Below are 15,523 nucleotides of genomic sequence, written 5' to 3'. Positions count from 1 at the left end.
TCAGTTAGGAACTTTTTCAGGGAAGCATATTTGGGACTCTAAAGTGCCTTCAACAGTTAATTTCTTCGCTTATGAGTGTGGAAAAAATCCTGATAATTGATCAGCTTAAGTGACATGGTTGGACTATATTTAATGGTCCAGTTGATGCAAACAAACCGAGAAATCTGCTCATATTCTAATTCATTGTGGTTGAGCTTCTAGCTTGTGGTCTTCAGTTTTCTCCCTGTTTGTTATGGGCTCTTCTCCTGGCTGCTAGGGATATTCTACTCGGTTGGCATGGCATATTCCTGAGTAAAAGATTCAAGGCAGTATGAAAATTAGCTCCTGTATGTTTGTTTTGGAGATACAAAAAAGAAAGGAATAGGAGAAGTTTTGATGGTTTGAAGTAGCCGATTTTGATTATGCAGAAAGCCTCAAGTAAACAATGTCTTTGTGGGCTATAGGTGCAGTACTGGATGTTGATCTGTCTTTCGTCAACTGTTGGCAAGTGTTGTATTTAACCAGCTGGGTTGTGCTTTTCTCTTGAGTTAGTATTTCATGTGCTAGGACAAAATCTCTGGTCATAAGGAAAACAGATCCAAGAGCTTTGAGCAACTAAATGAAAGGATGCTCTGATAAGGCAGCTAAGGGTAGCCATAAGGAAAACAGATCCAATAGCTTTGAGCAACAATGTAAAAAGTAGCTCTGGGCAACCTAACGCATCTATGACCTATCCAGATGAAGATAGCTAAGATAAGGCAACTCTGGGCAGCTAAATGAAAGGATAACTCTAATAAGGCAGCCACATGGAAAACATATTCAGTAGCTTTGAACAACTATATAAAAGGTAGCTTTGGACGAACTAAGGCATCTATGAGCTATCCAAATGAAGATAGCTATGACAAGGTAGCTCTGGGCGACAAGAAAACAACTAAATGAAAGGATGCTGTGATAAGGCGGCTTTGGGAAACCATAAGGAAAATACATGCAATAGCTCTGATCAACTATATAAAAGACTTTGGACAACCTAAGGCATCTATAGCCTATCTGAATGAGATAGTTAAGACAAGGGATGATAGATGTGTTGTAAAGGCCTAAGACTGGTGAAATGTGGTTGTCGATACTGAAGTGATAAGTGATTCGTGGAGACATAAGGCTGATGAAATATAATTGTAGAAACAAAAGAGATAGGTGGGAGGGAGACCTAAAGTTGATGAAACTGCAGTCATAGAGACAAAATAGACATAATGGATGACGTGGTCATGAGGGACCAAAGTGAGGAGGTCTAATAAAGAATATATCTTGCCTCAAGAAAGAATGCCAATAGAACTAAATATCTATATACTAAGATGCAACAAAATCGAATAATGGCACAGAGAAAAAATTGACAAAAATCTGTGAAGTCAATGAGTACACCAAGCCATGATATGAGATCATTAAGAATAAAGACTTGACAATCCACAAGGCCTTGTCATCATGGAAATACTGAATCCATAAGCCTAGACATATATAAGAGCTCAACTAGTGAATCAAAATTGGGCTATATCCATCTATTGAGTGTGTAGAAAAAGTCAACAAATAGCATGTTTAAACTAATGAGTAGGCTCAAGGTAAGAATACTGACGTAAATTGAGAGAGCAGAATTGTGGAATAATTTTATTCTCCTTCCTTCTCAGAAAACTATACTAGCTTTATACAGAAAAGTCTTAGCTATAGAAAAGGAAACTAATGACTAGGCTATATCAAATCCCATGATTTATGGGATAAACGAAATAGGAAACTAACTAAATTAACCTAATTCTAGGAATTCTGGCTGTTACAAACAAACTCTCCTAAACTAGCATAATTACTATACACAGCAAAACACAAGCCATTAATTTACAACCATAATTCACGTTTTCTCACACTCCCCCTCAAGCTGGTGAATAGGTATTCACCATTCCCAGCTTGGATACAAAGCTTTGAAACACTGAACTACTTAGCCCTTTGGTAAGTATATCGGCAAGTTGACCATGTGTAGACACATAAGGTGTACATATCAATCCACTATCCAACTTTTCTTTGATGAAGTGTCTGTCAATTTCAATGTGCTTCGTTCGATCATGCTGTACCGGGTTGTGAGCTATGCTGATTGCAGATTTATTATCACAATAGAGTCTCATTGGGCCATCCCATTTAATCTTTAAGTCTTCTAAAACGATCTTCAACCATAGTAGTTCACACACACCCTGAGCCATTGCTCGGAATTCTGCCTCTGCACTAGACCGCGCTACCACATTCTGTTTCTTACTCCTCCATGTCACGAGATTTCCACCAAGAAAGGTGCAATATCCAGAAGTTGACCTTCTGTCAATAATTGAGCCAGCATAGTCAGCATCTGTGTTTGCCTCAAGTACTAACCCTCCATTCCTTTTGAACAGAATACCTTTACCTGGTGTCCCTTTGAGATATTGTAACACTCGATAAGCTACCTGCAGATGAGCTTCCTTTGGACTATGCATGAATTGACTAATCACACTCACTGCATATGCTATATCTTGTCGTGTATGAGATAGATAAATGAGCCTTCCCACCAAGCGTTGATACATTTCTTTATCTACTGTAGCATCATTTTCTGTCACTCCGAGTCTAAGATTCGGATCTATTGGAGTACTTGCTGGTTTGCATGCGGTCTTGCCAGTTTCTTTGAGAAGATCTGTAACATACTTTTGTTGGGAGATAAAAATGCCTTGCTTAGAGTGAGCCACCTCAATACCAAGAAAATATTTCAACCTCCCTAATGCCTTGATTTCAAATTCCTTAGCCAAACATTGATTTAGAACCTGTCTCTCCTTGTCATCGTTTCCTGTCACTATTATGTCATCGACATACACCAAGAGAGCTGTGAGTCTCCCTGAAGATGAGTGTTTAATGAACAACGTATGATCTCCTTGACTTTGCCTATATCCCATGGTTATCATCACTCTTGCGAATCTTCCAAACCATGCTCGTGGTGATTGCTTAAGTCCGTACAAGGCCTTTTTTAATTTACATACAGTCTGAGCAACTAAATTATTGTCATAACCTGGCGGGACCTCCATATAAATTTCTTCCTCTAGTTCTCCATGCAAAAAAGCATTCTTGACATCAAATTGCTGCAAATCCCAATTGTAATTAGCTGCTAATGACAACAAGACTCTAACAGTGTTCATCTTTGCGACCGGAGCAAAAGTTTCTTGGTAATCAATCCCATAGGTTTGAGTATAACCCTTGGCAACCAATCTAGCCTTGTATCTTTCTATTGATCCATCTGCTCTGTATTTCACAGTATAAACCCATTTACACCCCACGGGTTTCTTTCCTGTCGGCAATTTTACCAACTCCCAAGTTTTGTTTTTTTCTAATGCCTTCATCTCCACATTCATAGCTTGTTTCCATTTTTCATCGGTCAAAGCCTCGGATACGGTGGTAGGGATAGAAATAGTGTTTAGGCTAACAAGGAAGGCTCTATGAGCTGGTGAAAATTTCTGAAAGGATAGGAAGTGTGTAAGAGGGTATAGAGGTCGATTTGTGCATTCTCGAATCCCTTTCCTAACAGCAATAGGGAGGTCCTGGTCATCATTGTTCACATGAAATTCAGATTGCAATGAAGGATTAGAAATTGTTACCTCATTCTCAGAATTTGGGTTGAAGTCTTGGACTTGCACAGATTCAGGGACAACTGTCTTCTTCCTCGAAAACACTTTGTCAAATCTCACATTCTCAAGGGCAGATTTTGGATTTTCAGGCACATGTTCAGGCTGATCGGGCAATTTAGGTAAGGTTTCAATCAAAGGATTAGTGGGACGAGATTGTTTTGACAAGGGAAGTGATGGCAAATCAAGGAATAAAAAATCCCCCCTATCCTTATCTTCCATTACCGAATTCTCCCCCTGAAGATAAGGAATAGTGAAATAAGATTCTTGTTCATGGAAAGTAACATCTACCGAGACATAGAATCTTTTTGATGGAGGATGGTAACACTTATACCCTTTTTGAGTTGAAGAATAACCCAAAAAAACACATTTTAATGCCCGTGGATCTAACTTCCCCCTGTTTTGATTATGAACATGGACAAATGCCACACACCCAAATATCCTAGGAACAAGATTGTTTGTAGTGTGTAGGTTTGGATAGAATGTTGAAAGTATGTCCATTGGACTTTTGAATCCCAAGATCCTAGAAGGCAATCTATTTATGAGATGAGCAGCTGTAAGAACTGCTTCTCCCCAAAAGGATTTAGGCACATTTTTCTGAAACATGAAGGATCAGGTTGAGTCAAGAAGGTGACCGTTTTTTCTTTCTGCCACTCCGTTTTGCTGTGGAGTGTTAACACAAGATGACTCATGTATTATTCCTTCCCTCTGAAAGTATGGAGTTAGGACTTGATTGAAATAATCCTTAGCATTATCCGACCTAAATCTTTTGATATTGACTCCAAATTGAGTCTTAATCATAGAACAAAAATTTGGAAGGACAGTACTGACATCAAATTTATGTTTGAGCAAAAAAATCCAAGTGACTCGAGTACAATCATCAATGAATGAAACAAACCATTTAGCCCCAGTAATGTTAGGAATAGGAGAAGGACCCCAAATGTCACTGTGTATGAGATAAAAAGGAAAAGAACTTCTTTTATTGCTAACTGGAAAAGACACACGTTTGTGTTTAGCAAGTTCACACACTTCACAATGAAAATGTTCGACGTCTAGACCTTTAAATAAGGAAGGAAACAGAATTTTAATAACCCTAAATGATGGATGTCCAAGTCGGCGATGATGAAGCCAAACTTTTTCTTTATTGAATGAAAAAGCTTCTGAGACAAAAGAATGAGATGATTTGCCTTTGGTAATGTTTGATTGACTTGGTGCTTTGAGATAGTAGAGTCCATCCCGTTCTCTAGCATGTCCAATCATCCTCCCCTAATCCTCGTCCTGAAATACACAATGACTATGATAAAAAACCACATTGCAATGTAAATCTTGAGTGAGTTTTTGGATAGAAATGAGGTTCGTGGTTAACCTAGGGACATGAAGAACATTTTTTAACATCAGTGATGGGCTTATTTTGACATTTCCTATACCTGCTACAGTGGTCAAAGAGCCATCGGCTGTGGCTATTTTTCTACTGCTTGAACATGGGAAATATGTGGAAAAAATGTTTGGTGAATGAGTCATATGGTCGGTAGCACCTGAGTCAATGACCCAGGAGTTGGCAAAGGTTATATCCGAGACATTTAATCCGATAGAGAATGGAAACTTACCTGAATACGCCAATGAACCAGTACCTGCTGGTTTGTCAAGGTTGCAAATAAGAGACCTCACCCTCTCAACTTCTTCTTGATTAAGACTGCCTATCTCTTGCGGTGTTGCTCCATTCTGTTGTACTGTTGTAACATGGGCCTGACCATTATTACTTGGTTGTTCTCCCTTCTGTCCCCACTCTCGACTTGGTGGTTTTCCATGTAGTTTCCAGCACCGCTCACGCGTATGGCGTGCCTTCTTACAATAAGTGCACCTTAAGTTGTCCTTGTAGTCACGATTTTGAGTCTTTGGTTGACTAGATCTTCCATTGCCAGAAACTAGTACTCTTTCCATATTTGTGGCTGAATTGTTACCACTGCCAGCCACCATAGCCGAGCTGTCCGTGTTCTGTGGATTAAGCATTAGGCATCTTCTGCTTTCCTCTCCTCGAATTAATGTCACCACCTCATTAAAGCACGGAACTTCTTGCTTGCCAAGAATCTGGATTCGCACTTGGTCAAATTCTGGATTGAGTCCAACAAGAAAATCATAGACTCAATCTTGTTCTATGAAATCCTTGAGAATAGCAGCATCTTCGGGACATTTGGTCTTTATTACCCTGTAATGATCAAGTTCTTGCCATAAAGATTTCAATTGATTAGCATACTCAGTAATAGTTTTATCTCCCTGTTTAGCAGCAACAGTTTTCACCTTGACCTCGTATACTTGAGCCGCATCTCTTGCCTTAGAGTACGTCTGTTGGATTGCATCCCAAATGTCCTTGGCAGTAGCTAGGAACATGCATGTGTCACTGATTTCAGGAATCATAGAATTCCACAACCATGCCATAATCATGGAGTCTTCTTCATCCCATGCTTCAAAATGAGGATCTCCTAGTTTCGGCCCTGTACCCATGAGATGGCTGATCTTCCCTTTCCCTTTCAACACGGTGCGAACAAGTTGGGACCATTTCAGATAATTTTTTCCATCCAGCCTATATGCAACCTGAATATTCTGCAATTCTCCGGAATGTTGGGTTCGAATAATCTCCTCCGATTGGACTGTAGTGGTTATTTCTGAAATCTCTGACATTTTTTTTCAAAAAAAAAAATGGCAATTTCTAGGTGATTCAGACAAAGCACGTGGGTCAACAATAGACAACGTTGAAGGCCAAGAGATCAGATTAATAATGAAGGCAAAAAAAAAAAAGGCAAATGAATGGCAATGAAGGCCAAGAAGAAAATGAAAAATCCAGGAGAGGAAACAAATGCTCGGTTTTGAGTTTCAAAAACAAAAGAAAAATTGGGCACTGTATTCAGCAATGAAGGCTAAAACAAAATAATTTCCAAGGATCCTAATTCAGCTCTGATACCATGACGTAAATTGAGAGAGCAGAATTGTGGAATAATTTTATTCTCCTTCCTTCTCAGAAAACTATACTAGCTTTATACAGAAAAGTCTTAGCTATAGAAAAGGAAACTAATGACTAGGCTATATCAAATCCCATGATTTATGGGATAAACGAAATAGGAAACTAACTAAATTAACCTAATTCTAGGAATTCTGGCTGTTACAAACAAACTCTCCTAAACTATCATAATTACTATACACAGCAAAACACAAGCCATTAATTTACAACCATAATTCACGTTTTCTCACAAATACAATGGTTTGGATATTCTGAAGTTGATATGAGAGTGAAGGCCACAAGAGTTGAATGCCAGGGTATGAAGCAAAGGAGAGTAGGTATTCAAATCTAATCAAGCATGATGAGGACACTAAACCCAAAATATCATCCATCCAAGCATCATCCAACACCTTAACAGCAAAGCAGTTCGTCTGAAGAATACACCCATAAGAAAATACTATAAGTTCCATCAATATCTCCCAAACAAACTCTCATCGCAAAGAGAGGACATAATACCATAAAAAGCATGAACTCTCAAATACAAAGGTATGCCCTAGTATGCAAAAGAATCAAAGCAACTATGCTTAAATCACAAATGGTGAAGTTTCAAAACATTTGACGCAAGTCATTGACGGTCAAAGCTCTCAACAATAAGGCTATTCCCCAATGTGAAATCAATCCATCAAGATCTAATGTTGTAATCATGTCCTCAAACCACACATGCCCTTAAAAGGAACTCCATCACATGAACTCAATCTATGAACCAAAGCAACCAAACTTTGTAAATCCACCAAAAGATTAGAAGAAAGGCTATGCCTCTGTGCCAGGCTAGTTTAGCCTTCCAACATGTGGTGTATCAATGAACAAACCTCAAAACCATAAGGTCTTATTTGTGCATCAAGATGACTGAGCTCCATTAAATCAACAAACAACTCATAGAAAAGGCTATGCCTCAGTGTAAAGCTAACCTATGCGTCTAACATGAGGCATATGCATGGACAAACTTGAAAACCATTATGTCTCATGCATATATTAAGATTATTGAGCTCCATAAAACCAACAAACAACTCATAGAAAAGGCTATGCCCCAACACAAAATGAGTATTTGAAGATCCCTCTCACTCCAAGCAAAAACCAAAACAAGAAACATCCATATCTTTGTAGAGACCAAACCCCAAGACTCCCCCAAAATCTTCCCTAGGGTGAGTAAAACACCCAAGTAGGTGTTGTTGAGTAAAACACGTGATCCCATGGCCTTAGGGTAGTCTTAAGACATTGGGACAAAACCTAGGCTAAGGTAAAATGGGTAGAAGAAATGAAGGAAAACTAAGCTTTGAAAACCCCGATGTAAAAATGTCATGAGCCATGGACTAAGGAGACACTCTACAAGGGAAGAGTGAATCATGAATCAAGATAAGAATCAAAGAACGTACATAGAGAATATCGCTACACATCAATAAGAAGGAAGACATAAGGATGGGCAAGTATGAAACCAACAATGATTGATGGAATGACCTAACGAGCAAAAAGAAGGTTATCAAGACTCACAAAAAATGATGGGAAGGATAAAAGTTTGATCAGGAAAGACCAAGCAACCAAAGTATCTTAAAGAAAGGAGCATAATACATGATAGGCTCAACAAATGGAACAAACTCAAAAGAAGACCAAATCACTCACTAAGACACAAAAGAAACCATACTATGAATAAATACGAAGGGTAAGGATCATGAGACCCTATGGATACAAACATACTCTTAAAACATACTAGATGGACATAGTAGGAGGTTATCATACATACAAGCTCATACATGCATTTGTTTTTTCGTTTTCCATTTTTGACACTCAAAAATGGGTATCATATCTCTCAAAATATACATCTCAACCACTAGGTCAAGATACTCCTCTAGGTCTTAATCAAACATTTATGCTCACAAACAACATGAAGTTAGATGGCTCCTCTCAATGCAAGGGAGGATGAATAGTCTCCACTAAATGAATATCAAATGACTTGAGGCGATAATGACATGGAGTGATTTAAACAAGATATAAGCACAAAGGGATAAACTATGACAAAGTCAACGAAGAGATAATAAAGAGAATTCATACTAAAGAAGTTGGAAAGATGTGTCCACTAAACTCATGGCTCTGAAACCTCTAAACACAACACCAAACCACTAGAGAGGCCCCTATGTGGGTGATGAAAGGTAAATTGAGTGAAAAAAGAAAAAGAAAAATGTCTAATGTATGTCAAGCTTGATGGTCTACTAAGTGATGATGTGGAACCAAGGTGTATAGGGTATAAAGCTACAAAAAAATGAAGGCTACCCATCCTCTTAACCATGGTCTCAAACATAACATTTCTTCAGTTAGTCTAGATTGGTTGGCTTTGAGAATAGGTTTCCATCTGGATTCATCAATTATGCATCTCTCCCTAAGATCAACCCTTTAATGATATGTGATCCACTCTAAGCACTCCACAACAAAACAAGGATGCTCCTCATAGTCACCCAAATACTCAACCATCTCAAATGAAATCTACTCACTCATTCCAAACTATCTCAAACCATATGGAACTCAGTTTAAATATCACGAGGAGATAAAGACCAAACGCTCAACTATACTTGAATAATAATCGCTCAACTCCTCATCTTGTGGGATCCACACTGGGCTCAATCCCCCCTAGATTTACCTAATCAAATTGGAATTGGGTAAAGAATAGGGTAAGGAACAACTTTTGAAGATAAAATAAATGAGCTAAAGGATAAATATGGCGAGGTATAGGATATGAGTAATGGGATAAAATAACGTACAAGGCCATAAAACAACAATCAGATAGGTGATGCTATGTAAGGTCCAACATAAATAGGATGTGAGTTTACAATATCACAATGAGGGTAAGATAAATGGACAAGGCCATAAAACTATAAAAGGATGGATAAGATCATGCTTTGATATTAAGATAATGGAGTCATAGTCCTAAGTTCCCTAAGTTGATCCTTTGATTCTAGGTCAATGGACTCAATTTCTTCTATGATGAGTCAATCCCTAAGATAGTCATATGAAAGTGATACCAGCCTCTAATCAAGAGAACCATAACATGCCATATATGTGTTTAGAAGAAGGGTCAAGCCACTAAATGGGTCAAAGAATAAATCACAAATATGTCAAAAACAACCTCAATACTTACAAGACTCTTTATAGGAAATATTGACACTAACCCTACCACAAGATTGAAACTACATCAACTCAAATCAAGAACTACTAGTTGTCATAAGGGCTAACATGAGACTCAATAATAACAACTAAAAAGTAGATACTATGAAGTCCTCAAATGTGATGATTGAACCTCCGGTCAAACTAGTGTGTTGAAGAACTTTGAAAGGAATGAGTCACTAACCCATTGATTGAGTTTTCCTAATCAACCAACTAAAGTTATAATAAGTATATTGCAAGATACCAAACTTGGCGGTGACAACCTAAAGTCTAATAAATGCTCATAAGGAACACTATACAAGATAAATAATATCAAATGTACAAGAGCTTAGCCTAATAAACATCCTCATAGAGAAGATACTATACAAAATCAACGAAAATCTAATGTTCTCAAAAAAGCAAGAAAAATTGCCAAGGAAAATTATAGAAAAAGGAGACAATGGTCTCAAAAGTGTCAAAAACCAAAAAGAAAATTTGTTAAGAAAAGTACTACCTTAAAAAAGGGAGTAAAAAGTTTACCTCATCAAGTTAAAAGGCCATCTAGACAACAACCCAAAGTCTAAATAATGCCTTAATAGAAAGGACATTATACATGACCAATGAATTCCTAATTTAGAAGAATGATTGACTCAAGGGTAAGACGATGACTAATAAATAAAGAAAATAATGTTAATGTTGGACAATTTGATGTTGATGCTAGCACTGATGAGGAAAACCTATGCACAAATGCACTCACATGTAAGCATGCAGCCTAGTCTATGGTTATAGTTCACATCCTAGAATGTCAAGGTGGCCTTAACAAGTTAGGCTGAAAAGAGGACCTTAGCAAAAGAATGGTACTTGTTGATGGTATGCAGATTTTTGCACGCCCTCTCAAGTGAGACAGACGCTTACACGTAGACATGGACATCATCTCCATGAATGTGCTTCCTCAACATTTGAGGATAGCTTCCTAATGGTGTAGGCTTCCTAATAATAAAACACCTTATGCCTCCTACATTTATTCACATTGTTCTAGGGGTACATAGTGTGATGTTGGTGCATTCAACCATGCTGCCAAACCATGAATTAGAAAAATAAACATATTGAACACAAACATATCCTAATTAAGTTTTTTTACTATAATGGTCTTCTATGATTGGGCTTCATGTGATGATAAACCGGTGCATTAGGCAATCCTTTATGAATGGTGATGTTGTGGCAAGGGTGATGATGTGACAATGTCCTCTAAGGTGACATGATGGTATGGCAAGGTAGGATGATGTGGATGTCTCCTCTAGGATGTCATGATGATGTGGCAATCTTCTCCAACATGGCATGATGATGTGGCAACCTCTCTCCAAGATGGCATGATGGTGACTTGGCGATGCTCCAAAAATATCGGTACCCAAAACTTGACTCCATTTAATCTCTAGCAAGGTTGGAAGGCATAGTACAATTAAAGGCCATGATCTGACCAACAATAATATATGCAACCTAGTTGAATAGAATACAAATCAAAATATGACTCAAAAATATCTCAAATACATCAATAGATGAGCACAAGGAAATGAGTTTGACCAAACTAAGTGATTTTGTAATGGAGGGATGCATATACGTCCCACATGCACAAACAAATCAAATAAAGTGACAAGCATCAAGCAAGAGGATGGGAATTGCCATGCAACACACAATCATACATTACAAATACAAGAATCATACATTCATCTATATATAATAAAATGAAAATATAATACAGGATAAAACAATCATCCATAATAAGTAAATCGTCAGAGGGTATCCACTAATCAACTAATTAAACTCCAAATTTCCCTCAACTTAAGTTTGAGTTTGACCCTTTAACCTATCCCTAATGAAGTTGTCATTTTGTGGATCCACATTTTTCATGTGTTCTTACTTGATGGCAAGATTCATTTTATTTTGAAAATTGAAGCTGGAATAGAAGAAAAAACATAAAGCACCAAAATCTTATTATTTTTTAATACAAAATACAACATGATTTATAGATTGACTCTAGGATTCAAAAATCCTTAAAATTGAGGAAACCAAAATTCTTATCCTAACAACCCGGTGGATACTCAATCCTTATTTGAATAAATAACTCCTAATCTGATAAGATTTAAAAACAAATGAATTAACTTCTAATCTTCAGAGACTTGGGTGACTTATTCAAATTAACAAATATTTGAATAATTCAAATTTCAAACTTCTAACTTTCCAACAAAAATTGATTCTTTTTTATTGAAAATTGACTTTTCTTGAAAATTTTGGGTTCCACTTATTTTATTTTCTTTTAAAACAGGAAAAATAAAATAAGAAAGAAAATTCTAAGAATGACTTCATAAAAGGAAAAGACAAGTCTAACCAAGGATGGATTCGAGGGTCATGACACATATCGGCAAGGTTTTACCTAAGTCATAGCACCCCTTTAAGCCCTAAATTGGTCTCTACTATCAAGTTGAGGGAATCTAGGAGATCTTGACATTTGTCACAAATCTAACTCACATATCACATGTCTTCTAACAACTTTTTAGGTAAGATCCTTCAAGAAGCTTTTAGAAGAACATGTATAGAGATTTTAGAGTGGAAGAGGCAAAAGATTGGAGCAATCAAAATAATGTGAATAAATATGTGCAATCTCACTCTTACTCTTCTCAATTTAATATTTTCACCCAAATTCACGTATTTTCTCCTCAATGCCAAATTATCCTCTAATAACAAAAAATTAAGAAGGCCCTAAAAGTCATCAAATTAAGCTAAATGAAGAGGAAAATACCCAAATTACCCCTAAAGATATAAGCATGCCTATATAGTAATCCAAAAAATGCATCAATGAGGATAAGATGAATTTATGCACATGTATGTGTACCAAATGAAACATATACCCCACATACATCTTATGCACCCTAACAAGCAAGACAAACATCAACGAAAAGCATGAAATGAATAGTATGCATCTGAATGAACACACACAATGTCATGTGCATGTGGATGAAATAGAGGGTGTACTCCCCCTTTTTTATAATCTATCTATCCATCCATCTATCTAATGGTCTAGCTTATTACAAAATCTCTCCAATTCTAAGTGAAATATTATTATGCAATGGAATCTTGCTTCAAATGGCAATTTTGAGAGATGTTATGGTGAATATCATATGCTTCAGTGCTTTACTTTTGATATTATACATGTCTCCCAAAAATACTTCACTTGAGTAGATAGGCCGATATTGCTACATATTGACTGAGTTGTATTCATCTTGGCGATGAGTCTGATACATGTGTTGATATCTAACAATTTAGTAATAACTCAGTTTCTGACTCAAAAATATAAATCATTTGTCTTGACTAACTCATGAGATGACTTGAATTCACAATACCATAACTTAAATCTAATGAAAATGGGAAGAAAAAAAAATTATCTCTATATATCTCAAAGATTCCCTTCATCAATCAAGAAAAGATGCCTTAATCCATGAGTAGGAACAAGAAATTCAAATTGATTTATTTTGAAAACTTTTTTTATCAATCACCTTTATTATTTTCATCTTTTTATTTTCAAAATATACCAATTATCAAAAAGCGATATTGGATGTAAAAATTAATATTGTAATGTTTTAAAGAAAATTAATTCTTAACACTATTATAAGCCAATTTTGTGATTTTATAACTATTAAAATTATGTTAAATGTGATATATGTTTATTTATTAATTTGTTGAGTCATACGATATCGATTCAAGATATCAAGCTCAATGTATCTTGAAACCTACAGAGTCAACAACCAATACCATGATCAACTATGAGTCTTAGAGCAGTTACTACCTTAAAGCAACTCGAACACATATTATATATCCTTAATTTCTTGAAGCAAGGATCATTAGCAAGCAAGACATAACTCTCACCCTCTATTTTGTCCTTTGGTTCTTCATTTTCTAGTTGTTAATCTAAGACTTGAGGAAGTTTGACCTCAAATGACTTAAGCTTAATTTGAGCCTTGGCTTTGACTTTTTACTTGACTCCAAGTTTTGTCTTAATTTAGGTCTTGGTGTGATTTGGACCTTGGCATGACTATGAATAGGTGTAACTTAGGTCGTGACATCACTTCAGCTTTGGTGTGAATTGAGCTTTGACTTGATTTGAATAGATTGAAGAAATCTTTTGTAGATTTCGATCTTAAAGTTTGAAATTTGAGGCTTTATAGATCTAGAAAATTTGAAGACACTTCGAAGAAATTGAAGATTCGTTAAAGTCTACTTTGAAGATTTGAAAAATGTTTAGATCTCCCTTGAAGAGCTCCCCTCCAACTCTTGTCTTTTGTCTTGGCTTGAAAGCTTTAGAATTTGATTACTTAGAAATATTATTTATTAATTTAAGTTAATATTTGGGGAGATTTAAAAGACCATGTTTGGTAGTCTTATCCCTTTAAAATATTAGTTTAAATTAGAAATAATATAAAGGAAATTGGAAAGATTATATTTGGTAGTCTTGAATTAACTTCTTTATAAGACTTGATAATTACTTCTGCAATTATCAAATTTACATTTTCTGTTTCTTCTAACAATTTATATTTTAATTGTCAAAATATATTTTCTCTTTGTTTAAATGAAAGACACTTCTATTCTCTTTTTGTGAGACCCATGTTGTACATGACATTATTTTATTAGTAGATAATTTATGCCATGTAGCAACTTTTAACTGGTCACAATACAGAAACACAACTTAAGTGACACTAAAACCTCATTTTGTTTGAAACATAGACTAAACTGACTAGCATGAAAGTTTTTCTAGGGTTAGTATATGCCACATCCACATTCAATATCATCCTCTCCGTAGGTTTTACTACTCATTTAGAAGGAAATATGATAATCGTTAAAGGTAGAATAACCCAGTTTCAAGATCATCATCTTGATAAACTTTATTGTTAATTTTATTATTTCAAAATATGATAATTGTTGAAAGCTAGATGGCAGAACCTTTAATATCAGGGGTTATAGAAAGCTGTTTCTTGTAGGGATGATAATCTGATTTGACCATTGAAAAACTTGGGAATTTCTGGTACACCACTCCATTATAGTTTTCTTAGCATTTGAATTCTTCTATAAAAAATTCCTTCTTGACTTCTTTTTGAAACTTAAATTATCTTTCTTTATATGAGTAACTAACTGACTTTTTGGATCATGGTCAGATGGTTTTTTTATTTCATTGTTTAAAAAAATTTTAAGATCTTCCTGTAAATTTCTTGAAGTCTGATGTATTATGTGACAATACTTTCGTTTATGTTGATGCAGCCTTTTCATACAAGGAGTCTGCTGTTTACAAAGGTAATATTCTGAAATGTACCATTCTCTAGAATCATCCTTATTACTACATTGAGAATGCAAAATTATGATGAAATATGATGAAACCTAAAAAGCAACTAAACTTATGGTATATGCTAACCATTTAGAAGCAGATACATGTTGCTCTGAAATTCCTCAGTGAAGCCTCATCTTCTCCGCCATATCTTCCCCTAATCCATCAGTCTTCATGTCTACTCCACAGCCTTGTTTCTTATTGCCCTTCACCTTGTTGTCCAAATGCCTTCAACTCGAGCCAAGTAACCTTTCATTGTCACAACCATCAGGTTCACATTGCCAAAGTGTCTTATTGACTTCCTGATGCATC

The 15,523-nt window shown here is 36.1% G+C and overlaps 1 protein-coding gene across 1 annotated transcript in view; it reads left to right on the top strand.

Annotated features, from left to right (window-relative positions):
* The window catches only part of LOC117905218 (protein AAR2 homolog), an 81,107-nt gene that overhangs the window by 53,953 nt on the left and 11,631 nt on the right, over positions 1 to 15,523 (top strand). The window contains exon 9 of the mRNA XM_034818167.1: positions 15,148 to 15,180. Coding sequence (XP_034674058.1) covers positions 15,148 to 15,180 — 33 coding nt within the window. The remainder of the gene's footprint in view (positions 1 to 15,147; positions 15,181 to 15,523) is intronic.

This window comes from Vitis riparia, chromosome 17 (assembly GCF_004353265.1).
Source record: "Vitis riparia cultivar Riparia Gloire de Montpellier isolate 1030 chromosome 17, EGFV_Vit.rip_1.0, whole genome shotgun sequence".
NCBI classification, from domain to species: domain Eukaryota; kingdom Viridiplantae; phylum Streptophyta; class Magnoliopsida; order Vitales; family Vitaceae; genus Vitis; species Vitis riparia.
This window is presented reverse-complemented; position numbering and strand designations above follow the sequence as displayed.